Consider the following 17,812-nt stretch of genomic DNA (forward strand, 5'->3'; position numbering starts at 1 on the left):
GCAATATAATACATATATCAATAAAAAAATTACACTGTATATAAATTTCAGTCCATTTAACCACACTGAAACAAGTGATTACAACGTCAAAAATAACACTTCTTTCATTTTTCTTAAAGATAAAAGAGAAATAAGAACACAAGAGAAAATAAAACATCAATGTAATTAACACATCCACGATTCCTTTCTTTTACTACGGAAAACTTGTACCAACTTCGTCTGAACTTCAATTAATCTATGTCCTAATGGGGACAAAGACCAGGACGTTCGTAAGATAATCAATAAAACATGAGACTAACGCCTTCGCACCTTACCTCGAGTATCGCAAAGCCTGCTTCCATGATCTTCATTTACTTAAAATTCATCCAGTATCCAGAGGCTCTGCATAGTGGAGTATGAAGACAGGAAGATATCTTTATTAATATTCCCTTCTATGTGCACGTAAGCAATGTGTGTTTTTTAATATTATTTTTTCCGCATAAAGAGAAACTGATAGGAAACTTGACAATACAATCATTATTATTATTATTATTATTATTATTATTATTATTATTATTATTATTATTAATATTTGTAGTAGTAGCAGTATTGGCATTATATCATCATATTCATCACTATACATACATGGCCTTAACTTTGCCCATGGCCTTAACTCTGCCAGGCAAAATAAACCTACTACTACTACTACTACTGCTACTGCTACTACTACTACTACTACTACTACTACTACTACTACTACTACTACTACTACTACTACTACTACTACTACTACTATACACAAAAGACTATGACTTTGGGACTTGTTTCAGTCTCATGTGATATTTTAAAATTAAATGTTTACAAACAATCTTCCTTTGGTTGTCCAAAATTTCTCTGTAACATATAATAAACGTGGATATTATATTCCACCCAAAGTATGTTTTTAATCAGAATCAAAACAACTCGTAATACAGACTCTGAAACGTCTTGGGTCAAAATAATACAGGTAACAGAAGAAGTGTCTGATTAGGTCATTTTGAGATAGGGATCCAGGTACCACGATCTTGAACAAGAAATACGTTAGAAAAAATATTTTGTATGCTGTTTTAGTTTTCATCAGAGAATGCCTACAGTGTAGATATTTGGTAGCGCTATGGTAGTATAAAATAGCCTATGTAATACATGTGTTTAAAGGCTCATTGCAGTCCTGCTGCGAAGATCTGTGTACGCAGTTTGAGTGATGGTTTCGACATGAACTCCTTAATAACTCATTTGGAAGTTAAAGAAAAGTATAGACTCTTGGACTTTAAAAAGCTTTCTTCAATGCAAATGAATGATTATTATTAATTACAGTATTAAGAAATTGTAAAATGTTATTACTTATGTTTTTTCAATCAGTGTCAATTTCGACCTCCTTTTGAAATAATGAATTCCGATATTATATACCAGTTATACTTTTTTACGTTTTTTTGGAGGTTATAGATTTAAAAGTCTCAGAATAACCTTAAATTCAGATTAAGCTTCTGAAGTGAAATAACTGTGTTCGAGGTAAAAATGAGAAAACTGGTAATGTTCTGACATCGCTCTGACGTCACTCGTGCTTTCAAGGAAAGAGATGTGTAAGATCAACTTTGTATATTGTGGTTATCCACAAGAGAAAAACAAAACCCTCTCGCGTCATTCTCTATTTAATGGTCTCGACTTTTTCCGCACAATCGCCATGGAAATATTGGCTATATGGATTGTGTTGTGTACACATAAAAATATAGCCACCGGCGTAGCTCAGTCGGCTAAGGCGCTTGCCTGCCGGTCCGGAGTTGTGCAAATGTTAGGAAATCTATGGGAAATTCTCAGCCTCATCTCGCCAAAATACTATCTCACTATTACCAATTCCATCCACGCTAGATATCCTAGTAGTTTATATAGTGTCGTTAAATAACCAACTAAAAGGAATAAAAGAAATCTCTCCAGTGTTAAGGATAGTAGGCCTACATATTATTGTAGTTTATTATATTGTTTAGAGATTCAATGGCGCTATAACTGGACTTGTAAGAGGGTAAGATTTACCCCCTAAAATTCAGAGGAGTAAATAATATAGTATTTTAACTTCATACAAACCGGGAGGTACTAGAGGGGCGGATTAAGAAAAAGAAGGAAATATTAGAGAGGTAGGTCTATATATCCTTAGTAGTGAATAAAATTGATTATTTATTCTAATTATATAAAAAAAACTTTAAAATCACTTAATTATAATAAGAAAAATAATAAAATTCGAACCATTGTGGCAATCACACGAAGCGAATGTTTTTTTTTTCTCTGTGGTTTAAAACATTAACACACTGAATTCAGAAACAGTTTCTACATTGCACTGTTTCGTGCGTTCATCAATTTATTTGTGTAGAATACCATACATCTACTTTTCAAAATGATAAAATTTTTTACAATAAGTAAATGAGAATTCCACATGACAAAATTCTTACTCCCTTCCCAGACAAATTATGTTTTAGCGCTACTGTAGAGTATAGACATTTTCTCGCAGTCATTGGGATTTCCTGAACCAGCAGTTTCGTATACGAATTCTAATCTTTCTAAACTGTAATTACATTTCAATTAATTTAATTCTAACTGAAGACTTTTAGTTATTCTTCGACTCCGTTACAATTGAATGGTTTGTTTCCAAAACCTGCTACTTTGCTGAAAACATATTTTGAACCAATAACGAAATAATTATATTTCTTAAATTTTGAATTCAATGCTTATTGTTTTTTTTTTTTTGCAATTTCTGCTATTTTCACTTAGAAATAGTATTTTAGAGAATGATTTATTTTCCAAAACACTGCCAAAACTTGCTATCTTATATTTCAATTTAGAAATTGTTTGCTGAAAGATGAGTGGAACGGAGAAAAATTCTCTCCGGCACCGGGATTTGAACACGGGTTTTCAGCTCTACGTGCTGACGCTCTATTCACCAAGCCACACCAGATTCCCATCCCGATGTCGGATTGAATCCTCTCAGTTTAAGTTCCACCTCTTGGGTGGACATTGTCCCACTGTCATACCTCTATGACGTAGTGCATGAGGGTAGGCCACTAGAGGGAACCCAAGAGATGGAACTTAAACTGAGAGGATTCGATCTGACATCGGGATGGGAATCCGGTGTCGCTTAGTGGATAAAGCGTCAGCACGTAGAGCTGAAAACCCGTGTTCAAATCCCGGTGCCGGAGAGAATTTTTCTCCGTTCCACTCATCTTTCATCATATGATGACGCAGAATATCTACACGGAAATATCATATGCACTTCGGTACATCATAATAATATTAGAAATTGTTGGTAAACTATGAAGTATACGGTATTAATACATTTAGTACGAATATATATAGTATGGTATAAAATATCAGCTGTAAGATAAATATGCATTTTAAAAATAGATTCGTACATTTCAAAGGCAGCAATTTTTTCTCCTTCCTGTAAAAATAAATTAAAATGAAACGGCAGGTTTTGAAAACAAACCATTTAATAACTAAATATTACTGTAATTTCATTTAGTTTGTTTCTGTTATTTACTTACTTTCCTCTGCATCTGATCTCGTTTAAATCGCATGTGTTAATGTTCTGGTTGTCGTCTACAGTATCAGACATAATACGGTTTTACAATATTGTTTTCTAGAGCGCCGGATAATCCTCGTGAAAATCCTATCTTAAAAATATGATGCTGGCTTTCAATGTTGTCAGAAATTACGAATAACGGTGCTGGTAAACAAAAATTATATTCAGAAACAGTTAAACATCTGACAGCGAATGGGTCTGTATGAAATGAACGTTCAGCGTGTCGGTTGACCATGATGCGCAGAAAGCCTCTTTAATGATAATACAGCCTTCATTCAGAGTTTCGAGCTGGTAAGAGAAGAACGGTGTAAGCTTAAAACGCTCGTTTCAGTGTGTTGACGCACTCCGGCATCCAGGCAGGCAAATGTTTCATACGCACGGCAGCCCGCTTATGCATAATTTATACCGCACGGCAGTGCATAGAGGAGTTCATGCGAGCTTCTAGCTAAGAATCTAAAAGTATTGTTTGGAGAGAGACGCGAGGTAGGGAGGTGTAATAACGCACTGTTCCTTTATTTCTCTTTTAATGTACACACATTTGAAGTATATGGTAATAAATTTCATTAATTATAATATAATATTAATTTTAGTGTAGACTTGCTAAGATTTAGTGTGTTACTTTGATACCCTTGCCTTTGCTCGTTATTTATTCATAATCACGAATTCCACTCTCGGAACATATGTTCAGTGCATATGCACATTCATATTATACAGATACATAGCTACTTTCTAACAGTATCCTCTCGGACAAATGTATTATTAGGGAAACTAAAATGTACCATATTGGCAAAATTCATAGAAGTATAATTACAAGGGATCGTAAATTGTTGATTTAAACATCTCAGGAAGACAACCTATGAAATGATCTTGAATTTCTCAAAATATGACATTAAAATTAAAAAAGACCAGGATTTTAATAGTAAAATACAAACAAAATAGTAACTTCCATCTGTGGAAAATAATTGTCACCAAACTCAATACTTTCGGTATTTTTTCGTATTCACTTGTGAGATACAATATCACTGACTGCGGGCACTGCGGCTGCAGTATTTTATCTATTGCGTTGAATGGGGGGAGCACTAACCCACGTGGTCAGGAGTCAGGGCTGACAGCGTATTCCGAATCACACCGGACCGGTGGACAACAATTACGTCAAGCTGCAGAGAAACAGGAACAATACTGCTGGAAGGTTCGATGGCTATCATGGCGGCTGTACAAGTTGTTGTCTGTGCTACGCTAGCAAGATTTTGCGAAATTACCGTACTGTCATTTCGTTCAAAGAAAAGAGAGCATAAACAATTTATTTCTTGAACCAGTAGTAATAATTGGTCCGTTGACATGTTCGCTCATGAGCCATTAACATACTGTTTTTACGTTGTGCTCATTACAAACATTACAACAGAACCAAAGCAGAACACACCGCCATGACACAACAGTGCACGATGTCATTCGTCTGCTAATTCCCGCCCTATACAAGAATCAATCAGATTCACTGATGGCGGCTGATGGAGACTGCCACCACCTCTGCAAGTTGATGGAACCGGTGCGACACCGGTGGAACATCAGTGACGACATTGTTGAAATTCGGAACACCGTGATGCCATCAGATTGCCCAGAGCTGAGATTCGGAATACGCTCTGATGCAACCATAAGGAAAATTCTTGTAAGACATAATCGAATTGCGTAAGCAATCTGGAATAGGTTTTCGAATATAGTCTGCTACTGCACCGTAAGAAATGTCCGTCCATAAGTAGAAAAGAGCAAAAATGTAACAAAAAGTATAACATTTCGTAAAAAATGACCACTAGACAATAAAAGACCAAAAAAATGCAAAAAAAAAACTGAAAAATAAAAGTAGGTTATATTAGCTCGTGTTGAAGTGAAACCAGTTTGCATCGTCTGTGATCGCTGAGGAAAGAGGAAAGCCATCCGACGCATCAAGACAAAAGCCCAAGGGCCGGACAACATTAGCATAATACTTATACAGAAAATACAAGAGATGGTAATACCTACGATTGCACATATATTCAATAGTTCCCTAATCACTTCAACTTTCCCTAAAATATGGAAGCAAGCTTTCGTTCTTCCTCTTCCAAAAGTCAAAGTTCCCACCGACCGGAACGACTATAGACCAATAAGTATCCTGCCAGCCATTTCAAAAGCACTGGAAAGATTCGTACACAGACAAATTACTAACTACATGAACGAACACAAACTATTCGACGAGTATCAGTTATGTTTCAGAGCTGGACACAATACAAGCACTGCTCTACTTAAAGTGACAAAAGACATTCGTGAAGCAATCGACTCTAATAAAGTAACAATACTAACACTTCTTGACCTTAGCAAAGCTTTCAACTCTGTAAATTTTGACCTGCTCACCCGTAAATTGAGAAATATGTATTTGTCAGATTCTGCTGTGTGTTGGTTCGAATCCTACTTACGGGAAAGACAGCAATGTGTTGTATCCGGGAATCGAAGCTCCTCCTGGCTTGACATAACATCAGGTATACGAAAGGGGTCGGTACTCGGACCATTGTTGTTCACAATATATGTCAATGATATTACATCTCTTGTAAGGCATTGTAACTATCACTTGTATGCTGACGACCTTCAATGCTACATCTCTTCCCGCTTAGATCGAGTAAATGACGCTATAGATAAATTGAACGAAGACATTGACTCGATTGTGACATGGACAAAGAAACTCCGTCTTAAAATCAATCCTGGAAAGACACAAGTAATTATATTAGGACACAAACGGCAAACCGACGCTGTAAAACACCTCGACATTTCCCTCCTTAAAGTAAGTACAGTGCATATCCGTTTCAGTTCTTCAGTAAAAAATCTTGGCATTCACATGGATAATAATCTCAATTGGGACATGCAAATCACAGAAACCTGCAGAAAAGTATATTCTATTATCCATGTGCTAAAAAGGATAAATGTTCATCTCCCCTCTTGCTTAAAAAAGTCCCTTGTGCAGACACCTGTATTTCCCTATTTCGACTATGCGGACATTTTACTGACTGACCTCTCCAGCGACAACAAAATGAAACTTCAACGTGCTCATAATTTGTGTGTACGTTTTGTAAGCAATGTTCGTAAATATGATCATATTACCCCATCCCTGGAAGCAATAGGTTGGCTTAAACTAGATAAGAAAATAAATTTACATTCACTTCTCTTTCTCTTCGAAATCTTGAACTCTTCTATTCCTTCGTATCTGTCGTCTCGCTTCACTTACCTTTCTTCCCACCATAATCTGAACACACGCTCTCGTTATGAAACAATACTAACAATACCATCCCATCGCACCTCCTCATACTCATCTTCTTTCACAATAGCCCTGCCAAGACTCTGGAATTCGCTACCTGCTAGCATCAGGGACTGTCGAAATAAAATTGAATTCAAACGAAAACTTACTAGGCACTAGGTCAGTAATTGATTTCTTGTAAATAGTTTCTTTAATCTATCACAAAATATTTAAATATTCAGTAATTTCATCACTATACAATTTTGTTATTCTAGATTTAATTTTTAATTTAGTAAATATAAAATATTCTTTGTTTCTCTATGATAAATTATCTAGCTTTAATTATTCAGGTAATCTTTTCGTACTTTGATTTTATTGTAATTGTAATTGTAAATTTAATACTAATTGTAATGTTATTTGTAATTGTAATTATAAATTTAATACTAATTGTAATTTTATTGTTAATATTGTAGTTGGAATCTCCTGGTACAGGGGCAGAGAAGGCGTGACGGCCTTATCTCTACCAGGTTAAATAAATAAATAAATAAATAAATAAATAAATAAATAAATAAATAAATAAATAAATAAATAAATAAATAAATAAAATAAATAAGTAAATAAATATTTCATCAATTTCCGAGCCATAATAATTACATATCGCGGGTATAGTGCTATAACTAGATAACTTGAAATGTAGTGTTTTGAGAAAATTAGGAAATAGCTTTTGTGCATCGATTCTATTGTTTCCGTTTGTAGTAATGCTGTGTACCAGTTTTAGTTTAAAAAACAATAATGAATCTCTAAGCCTACTACTTAAATAATCTACTGAAATAGTTAACTCAAAACCGTAAAAATATCGAGTTACCTAGTCATTGTATTAGATCCGCGATCTGGTCTAGAAACTTGGAACTTGAAAGCAGAAAGTTATCCAATATTAGAATGAAATTCCGCTAATTCGAAATTCGCTAGTTTGGAATTTTCGATAATTCTTGTAGAACTAGATTCAGATCAACACTCAAATGCTGTGAAGCAAGTGCTTCTCTATGGATAATACAATGGGCCAAAATGGCATCAGGATCTTTACCAGGAATAAGTGTTTGTAGGCCACTGTAACGTCCCGCATGGAACGCTCACTATCGCTGCACATACCAATTGAGCCCAATCTGTTTTATTGTGTCATGAAGTTGTCCAAAATTTCAAACAAATCGTTGTCTGTCGTACCTGCATTTACTTCCTTACAGAAAAGAAGATCTTCCACAATTTTGTTATTTTTTATCAACAAATCGCACATATCAAATTAAATGTTCATCTCCATTGCTATCAATGACCTCATCAAGCTGCAAACCAAAATCCCTAACCTCCATTTTACCTAATTTATTCAAGAAGATCCTCTTCTAAATCTTGAATTCGATGACTGATGGAACTGTCGGACAAAGTAATGAGCAAAACCTATTTTGCCATGAACTTTCCAAGCACATTCCCTATAATTCGAACTTTCACTAATTAAGATTAAATTTTCCGCCAGGTAGTCCTAAATAGTGAGGTCCTGCTGTGTTGGACACACAGATGGAGTTTTTGGCTGGGATCATCAAAGGCATCAAGAAAAGATAAAATTAGAAATACAGTTATTCGGGGAAAATGGGAACGATTGGTAGCCAGGTTATGTTCACTAAAAACAACTTTACTGGTATACACATGTTAAGAAAATGCCACAAGGAAGGTTACCCAAAATAATTCACCTGGAAAAATAAAAAGGGGAAAAACACGTCTTTCCATAAGTATAAGCTTTGTAATATTAATGAAAATAAATAGTTTGTGGCTTTATTTTGCAATTTTTTACCTTAGCTGTAAACGGATAGACGGAATATACTTTTTTTAATTTAGTAGTTGAGGACATATTCCAAATTTAAAATAAAATATAATAAGGGGTGCCATTTCAAATTTCAAAGTGATGGAGACTGGGGCTGAGAGGATAATATCTAACATGTGATCAGTATTGGTTTCCAACTTCCGCTCCATATTTAAATCGACATGTCTTTCGTTTTAATCAATTTTACTTCAATTAGATATTAGTTGTGATCCCTAGTTCTGAAATGAAGTGAAAACTGTACATATTATATATATATATATATATATATATATATATATATATATATATATATATCCGGTACCGAAAAACTCATTCTTTCGATTATTAATCCGTTGTCGCCATTTTTCTCTATCATTCTATTGTCATCTATCCCACTTTATTTCATTCTTTGTTGAATGCATTTTAGTCAGAGTTTGCGGCTAAAAATTCTTACGTAATGACAACCCAGTGATGTGTGATAGGCAAATTTTGGTAATATGAAATGAAACATGGGACCGGTGCCCACCGAGCATCGCAATGAATTAGATGAGACCTACAAAGCGAAATCCTGTTCCGAAAACCAACTATAACGGCTAGGGATCATTGTACTAAACGTAAGTTACGTTCACAAGTTGGATGATCGTTCACCTCTGCTGAGGCATGTGAACATGAGGCCAGCAGTCGTCCGGTTGGTCTTGCCCTTCTTGGGATGTCGCGCTACCGATTAAGTTTAAGTAATAAGTAAGATAATAAAGGACATCGCATGCGTAATGCACCAGCAAACATACTTATGCTATGCGGAAATCATTTTATCATTGTGATAAAGTCGCATATAGATTTTTGTGCACATCATGCTTCTCACAACCATTAATACGTATTTCTACCGAAGTGAAGAATTAAAATTCTAATGTGAGGTTCCATAACTAGACTTTTTTTTTTCGAAGAAGTGTAACAATAATTTAAATATAATGGGAAAAGTATTTCTTTACTATTTCAAATCATCCGCTAGTGTGCAGTGACCAGTATGACATAAGCAAATCAATTTACAACGAATTTCAATCGGGGTTGAACGATGTGAAACATGTTAATTACCAAATTCCATTAGAGTTCGTTGCCACAACAAATTGTAGACAGTATTTCTCCCTATATAATTGTATGTACATGTAATGTTACAGGAGTGTAGAACATTTAATTGTATAAATGTCAATTTAATACGTGTACAACATTTGGAACTGTTTGTATGCAGGAATAAACACGACATGTGGATAGTTAAATAATTTTCAATATTCTGACTCATTAAATTTAATTGTAAAACAGAATAAAACAAATACAGGGTGTTTACAATTCAGTGTATAGGAATTGAATTGTGTCCTTTAGTTGTGTAGCACTGGTTCAGTCAAAATTATGTATGTTAAAATAGCTGGTATCTAATATTTTTGATTTAGGAAAGGGCCACTTTGAAAAAGACGGTAGCATGCACGTGAATTCATAGACTTCTTAAAAACATCGACGGATTAAATGTGTCGCGAAGACAGCGCTTCAAATTTACGAAGAACGATTTCCGCGAAGTAATCTTCCTGGCCGGTCAATTTGTGTTGTTCCTTAGACATTAAAATGAGTCCGGAATTCTACTCAGTGGCTAGTACCTACTATAAAAAATAATAACATTTATACTTTATTACATTAAAATTAAGTTTTGAAAAGTAATTTTATTAATTTTCTTCAGTAAACTGTGTTGTATCGCATGTAAAAATTTGACTGTTCATCATTCGACACAGATGATTGCTCTCCTGTAGCGTGTACTTCTCTCACCGTAACGCGCGATTCACTATAAAAAATTAAGCATCAAGAATAAAATCAAGTCGTAGCTGCAACAAATTGATATGTCACGAAACGACATATCCCATACGAAGTCTTTATGACTTAGAGACAGAGGTCTTGTTTTGTTTTGGTTAAAATCTCTCTTATAAAAACGCACGCGAGTGAACACAGGTCCACGATGATTCCCGAGCTATTCCGAGGTGGGACTTAGTCTCTGAACAGCTACCAATTTCTTTGTCAAAGGTGACCATCGCTTACAGCCTGTTACATAACCTTTCAATAGTAGCTTAATATTCCATGTGTAAACTTTATAATATGTTTGGACATCATTTATGAGTTATCGGTATAATACATAACATTCGATTTTTAAATTTGAAGAGTTCTGGAGCACCAACCCCTTTACATAAAACAAAAAAGATCAGGTTATGTTACTCTACTTTCGATCTTCTATGATCTTATCCATTGAGTCTATATGAGGGCTGGGCAACAAGAGCGAATTCTACTCTCTCACTGTGAGCCATATGAGTTCTCTTCAACCCCTTCCTTTTTTACCGAACACCGAGCAGCGTTGATGCCATAACGGATGAATATTAATCGTCTCTGTTTAGAGTTTGGATTCGCTCCCGGTGCCCAGGCCTGATCTATACAAAAGACTAATTTATGGTAAATAGTTTGTATATTATATTTATGTACTTAATAATAAACTATTGACTCATTTTATGTACTTACTTACAAATGGCTTTTATGGAAACCGGAGGTTCATTGTCGCCTTCACATAGGCCGGCATTGGTTCCTATCCTGTGCAAGTTTACTCCACTCTCTATCATCATATCCCACCTCCCTCAAATCCATTTTAATATTATCCTCCCATCTACGTCTCTGCCTCTCCAAAGGTCTTTTTCCCTCCGGTCTCCCAACTAACACTCTATATGCATTTCTGAATTCGCTCATACGTGCTACATGCCCTGCGTCTGGATTTAATGTTCCTAATTATGTCAGGTGAAGAATGCAATGCGTGCAGTTCTGCGTTGTATAACTTTCTCCATTATCCTGTAACTTCATCCCTCTTAGCCCCAGATATTTTCCTAAGCGCCTTATTCTCAAACACCCTTAATCTCTGTTCCTCTCTCAAGCTGAGAGTCCAAGTTTTACAACCATACAGAGCAACAGGTAATATAAAACACAGTGTTTTATAAATTCTAACTTTCAGAATTTTTGACAGCAGACTAGATGACAAAAGCTTCTCAACCGAATAATAACACGCATTTCCCATATTATTCTGTGTTGAATTTCCTCCCGAGTGTCATTTATATTTGTTACTGTTGCTCCAAGATATTTGAATTTTTCCGCCTTTTCGATGGATAAATCTCCAATTTTTATGTTTCCATTTAGTACAATATTCTCGTCACGAGACATAATCATAATACTTTGTCTTTTCGGGATTTACTTCCAAACCTATCGTTTTGCTTGCTTCAAGTAAAATTTCCGTGTTTTCCCTAATCGTTTGAGGATTTTCTCCTAACATATTCACGGTATCCGCATAGACAAGAAGCTGATGTAACTCATTCAATTCCAAAGTACTGGTTTATAATTTATATTTACTTAGCCACTTACATAAATACATAGGAAGTCTTCTAAACTAACAATACACATAAATAAAAAACGGTGAAGTATGTCAATAGGCCTAATTGGATGCAGTTATGCAAAAGGCAACCAAGTCAGAAAATCATGAATTTTTAAATAATGTTACCACGAAACACAGGATATACAGGGTGTTTAAAAAATATGGGGCATAATTTCAGGTATGTATTTGCCACATGTAGACAATCAAAATAGTTCACTACAACATGTGTCCGGAAATGCTTAATTTCCAAGTTATGGCCTTCACAACATTGAAATTAACCGGAACGTTTTCCTTTCCGCAAGTCGTTGCCGTCAAAGGAGACATTAATAGGGCACTCTGACAGTTCATTCCGAGACGAAGGTTACATTCAGTGTTGTGTAGGCGTTAGACTGTGCGACATGTATTCAAATCAAGAGCTGGCAGAGATACACTTCATGTACGGTAAGGCGGATGGCAATGCTGCGCTGGCTCGTCGTTTGTACCAGGAGAGGTACCCACAGCGACAATGTTCAGATCGGAAGACATTTGTACGTCCCCATTACAGTCTGTGCGAGTATGGAAAATTTAACTGTCCTGGTTTGGGAAGGGGACGACCAAGATCTACAACTCCAGAAGTACAGGAGGAGATTCTGGAGGCTGTGAACATGACTCCTTCTATCAGCACACGAAGAGTAGCGTTGCAAGTCAATGTTCCTCATACGACTGTCTAGAGACTGTTGAAAGAGTATCAATTGTATCCTTATCATTTTCAACGTGTACAGGCCCTGTCACCAGCAGATTACCCTGCACGAGTTAGGTTCTGTCAGTGGTTCTTGCAGCAGTGTGGTGTAAATCCGAACTTTCCTGGCTTAGTATTATTTACAGATGAAGCACAGTTCACACGAGATGGTATAACAAATTTTCACAATCAGCATGTATGGGCGTATGAAAACCCACGTGCAACTGTTCCATCTCATCACCAGGTGCGGTTCTCCCTCAACATGTGGGCCGGTATCATTGGTGATCGATTAGTTGGACCCCATGTATAGTACTTGTAAACAGACTTACGGGCAGGCGTACACAAACTTCCTGGAAAACACCATACCTCATGTTTTAGAAGACACTCCACTGAACAATCGTCAACACATTCACTTCTTGCATGATGGCGCTTCAGTCGTACGGCTCGGCGGTACTTGGATCGAAGGTTTCCTGATCGATGGATAGGTAGATAGGTAGGTGGCCCAATTGCTTGGCCTCCACGCTCACCTGATCTGAACCCTCTCGATTTCTACTTGTGGGGCCATTTAAAATCATTGGTTTATTCGTCTACGGTGCCTGATTTGGAATCCTTTCGGAATCGAATTGTGGCATGTTCTGAGGACATACGCAATACTCCTGAAATTTGGGATCGTGTTCGCAGGTCAATGAGACATCGATGTGAGGTCTGTATTCAAGCAGGAGGTGGACATTTTGAACATCTTCTGTAATGACAATGATCTGCGGAAAGAAAAACGTTCCGGTGAATTTCAATGTTGTGAAGGCCATAACTCGGAAATGAAGCATTTCCGGACAATGTTGTAATGGACTATTTTGATTGTCTACATGTGGGAAATACATACCTGAAGTTATGCACCGTATTTTTGAAACAACCTGTATACGATATAAAAGTGACATAACTCATCTTCTGATATTGCTGTACGAAAAATCTGCTTCAAATTTAGGTAAATTAATTTTTGAACAAAAGGAAAATTTGAACTTGAAAATGTCAGTTCCTATCTTTTGTCGGTTGGATTCTTTTGCATAACTACGTCCAATATTTCAAAAAATATTTATCCTTTGCGTATGTGGGACAAACGGTCCGAAGTTCAACTTGCAGAATGGGTTATTAAATAAATTTTTCTTCCAACCATGGTATGTTGTCTTGTCATTGTGCTGTAATGTACCAGCGATGGCCCTGCATCATCCATTACCGGAGGGCCCTCATTTGTGAGATGTCTAGTGTATGATCCAATGAATCTCCCTTCCTACCCTCAATGATGTGTAAGTCAGAAAAAAAGGATTATTAAGCACAAAGGAATATTAATATTAATTAAATAATTTATCTCTGATTGATGTTCTGGCTGATATGTACACCTATTATCAGGCAGTACATCCCACTTGACGATATGTGTCAGAGGAAGGACAACTGTTTATACATATTTGAATTCTGATTAGTACTGTAATATGTTACTAGTCAGAGATGTATGCAATGGAGGGAAAAGGAACTGGCTACCCTACCTCATATTTCCTGGCTTAGTTGCCTCATGAGTCATGCCTTATTGCTATCACTTATGAGGTTGAAATCTGTCTTCAGACAAGACAGTTGATTGAAAATAATAAACAAAGGAACAACCTTTATCCTCTTTGCTGTGAAGACCTTCGTCCTTGGAGTCATGACGCTAAAATTTTGGTATCTCAAATCGGCCAAATTTTGATCTCCATTACTGGTGATCGCCGTTGCACTAATTATTTTCGTCAATGCTTTAATACAGCTATTCAACTCAGAAATGCAATGAGCGTTTTAGGTACTCTTCCCGAATCAAGCCCTTTAGACGAAATTTCCTTCTTTAAAATTCATTAAATTTAAATAAAAAGGGAACAATTTAGGTGAAAATTTAATTAATTAATTTTGTTAATCACATAACTAATTAAATAACAAACCTGTAAATACAAAAGGACACATTCTGTTCTGCCGTTCAGAAATATTCTCCGTGCGTTCATATATTTAGCAAACCACGAGACTTAATTACCGGATACCTGACAGAAGACATAGACTGCAGTGCGTGAGGCCTACAAGTCAGGAACAGCTGCTAATTGCCGTCTGTCCTGCGACAGATCGTTAGTTGTAGCTAACGCAAAATTAAACGTCTGGCATGTTGTGTAATAAATCTCGCATACAGAGGTCAAGCGACACACACATCGCAATGGAGTCCGAATGTTGGTAACTTTCAACTGGTGAATTTGTTATGGAGTCGTCCAGTTCAGCCATCTGTGCTCTGTCTTCGTGGCAAGATCTTTATCGTATAATAATTGCTGTAATAACAGTTCTTATCAAAACCTTCACCAGAATTTTATCGTACAAAACATCAAAGAAATCGTCCCCGCCCTTATCATAGTTACCTCTATAAACATATTGTAACGCACATGATCACAAAATTATTACAAACTCTATTACTCTAAACAACGCCAACTCTTCGCCAGTAATCACTATTACCCACAAAATAATCTTTATAGCTATACAAAAGAATGGCAGGGGATTCGCAGGATCACTACAACTGCATGAAACGTTTAAATGGTTGGTGGTTATGTGATTGTATGAGTTTGTTATGATGTATACGAAATAATCCTTAAAAGGTGTAATCTTAGAGAATCTTTGTTTAAAATAATCATAGCTTGATGAGGATCATATTAGTTAATCGTACAATAAATTACTTTAACTTTTATTTAATATCAAAACAGTTCAACATAATAAGCTCCTGTTCTTTCACGTCCACTTCTTACTTTTCTTGTCTCACTTTCACTCTTTCCTCTTCTTCTTTCACGTCCTCTTCTTCCCCTTGTATAATTATTTTTTCTCTTTTTCTTTCACTTCCACTCTTCCTCTTGTTCCTTCATTTTCTCTTGTCCTTTCACGTCTTCATCTTCCTCCTGTTTCACTTTTTGTCCTTTTACTTCCTCTTCTTCCTCTTGTTCTTTTACTTTCTATAAATCTTCTTGTTCTTTCACTTTCTCCCTTCCTCTTGTTATTTCACTTTCTCTCATACTTCTTATTCTTTCACTTCCTCTCTTTCTTTTGTTCTTTCACTTCCTCTTATTCTTCTTTTTCTACTACTTGCTCTCATTCCTCTTGTTCTTTCATTTCCTCTTATTCCTCTTGTTCTTTCACTTGCTCTCATACTTCTTATTCTTTCACTTCCTCTCTTTCTTTTGTTCTTTCACTTCCTCTTATTCCTCTTGTTCTTTCACTTGCTCTCATACTTCTTATTCTTTCACTTCCTCTCTATCTTTTGTTCTTTCACTTCCTCTTATTCCTCTTGTTCTTTCACTTGCTCTCATACTTCTTATTCTTTCACTTCCTCTCTTTCTTTTGTTCTTTCACTTCCTCTTATTCTTCTTTTTCTACTACTTGCTCTCATTCTTCTTGTTCTTTCACTTCCTCTCTTCCTCTTGCCCTTTCACTTGCTCTCATTCTTCTTGTTCTTTCACTTCCTCTTATTCCTCTTGTCCTTTCACTTGCTCTCATTCTTCTTGTTCTTTCACTTCCTCTCTTCCTCTTGTCCTTTCACTTGCTCTTATTCCTCTTGTTCTTTCACTTCCTCTTCTTCTTGTTTTTCATTTCCTCTTCTTCTTCTTGTTCTTTCACATTTCTTATTCTTCTTGTTATTGGACTTCTTCTTACTCTTGTTCTTTTACATTTCTTATTCTTCTTGTTATTTCACTTCGTCTTCTTCATCTTGTTCTTTCACATTTCTTATTCTTCTTGTTATTGCACTTCTTCTTCCTCTTGTTCTTTTACATTTCTTATTCTTCTTGTTATTTCACTTCGTCTTCTTCATCTTGTTCTTTCACATTTCTTATTCTTCTTGTTATTTCACTTCGTCTTCTTCATCTTGTCTTTTACTTTCTTGTATTCTTCTTGTTCTTTCACTTCCTCTTCTTCCTCTTGTTATTTCACATTTCTTATTCTTCTTGTTATTGCACTTCTTCTTCCTCTTGTTCTTTTACATTTCTTATTCTTCTTGTTATTTCACATCGTCTTCTTCATCTTGTTCTTTTACTTTCTCTTATTCTTCTTGTTCTTTCATTTCCACACTTTCTCTTGTTCTTTTACTTCCTCTCTTCCTTTTTTCTTTTCACTTTCTCTACTTCCTGTTGTTCTTTCACTTCTTCTCTTTGTCTTTTTCTTTCACTTCCTCTTCTTCCTCTCGTTGTTTTACATTCACTTGTTCTTCTTCTTTCACTTCCTCTTCTTCCTCTTGTCTTTCACTTCCTCTTGTTTTATTTTCTCTTCTTTATTTTAATTATCCATTTTTTTTCTTATACCCTCCTCATCTTGTTCTGTTCTGAGCACAAACACAAAAGTCACGAGTTCTTGTGTTACAGGTTTGTATATATCCAAATGAAATCGTTCTGCATAAAATGTAAATTACATTGTACACGTTGCATATATACATATTATATAAACTTGTCATAAATCAGCCGCCCTGTTTATGCTGCCTCTAGTATTCTAGCCGGAATCTCTATCACACGTGATGTACAAAGATGACACAGTTATTATGCATTGGTGACATTAATGGCTTAAAGATGTATGATTTATGTATCTCTCTTTTTTACAGAACTGGGGACTACAAATCAAATACGTACAGCCCCGTGACGCGGGGTTGTACGAGTGCCAAGTGTCGACGCACCCGCCCACCAGCATATTTGTAGAGCTCAAAGTTATAGGTGAGTAGAGCACCCCCTGAACCCTGAAGTCTTTGTTCAGAGATAGCTTTAAACAGCGTAAGCTAGTCTCAGTGTGTAAGGAAATATAATAAACTTGGCAAGGAAAACAAAGCTAATCGCAATAAAACTCTTTGAATAGACATGATAAAATTTGAAAGCAATAGGATGAAATAAAGTACAATATTACAACAAATCAGATTAGATAAGAGCTGA

At 35.9% G+C, this 17,812-nt stretch overlaps 1 protein-coding gene across 1 annotated transcript in view; it reads left to right on the forward strand.

The window, feature by feature from the left end:
- LOC138692753 (lachesin-like) overlaps window positions 1-17,812 on the forward strand; it is a 233,025-nt gene that overhangs the window by 169,905 nt on the left and 45,308 nt on the right. The window contains exon 4 of the mRNA XM_069815947.1: window positions 17,491-17,599. Coding sequence (XP_069672048.1) covers window positions 17,491-17,599 — 109 coding nt within the window. The remainder of the gene's footprint in view (window positions 1-17,490; window positions 17,600-17,812) is intronic.

This window comes from Periplaneta americana, chromosome 17 (assembly GCF_040183065.1).
Source record: "Periplaneta americana isolate PAMFEO1 chromosome 17, P.americana_PAMFEO1_priV1, whole genome shotgun sequence".
In the NCBI taxonomy this organism is placed as follows: Eukaryota; Metazoa; Arthropoda; class Insecta; order Blattodea; family Blattidae; genus Periplaneta; species Periplaneta americana.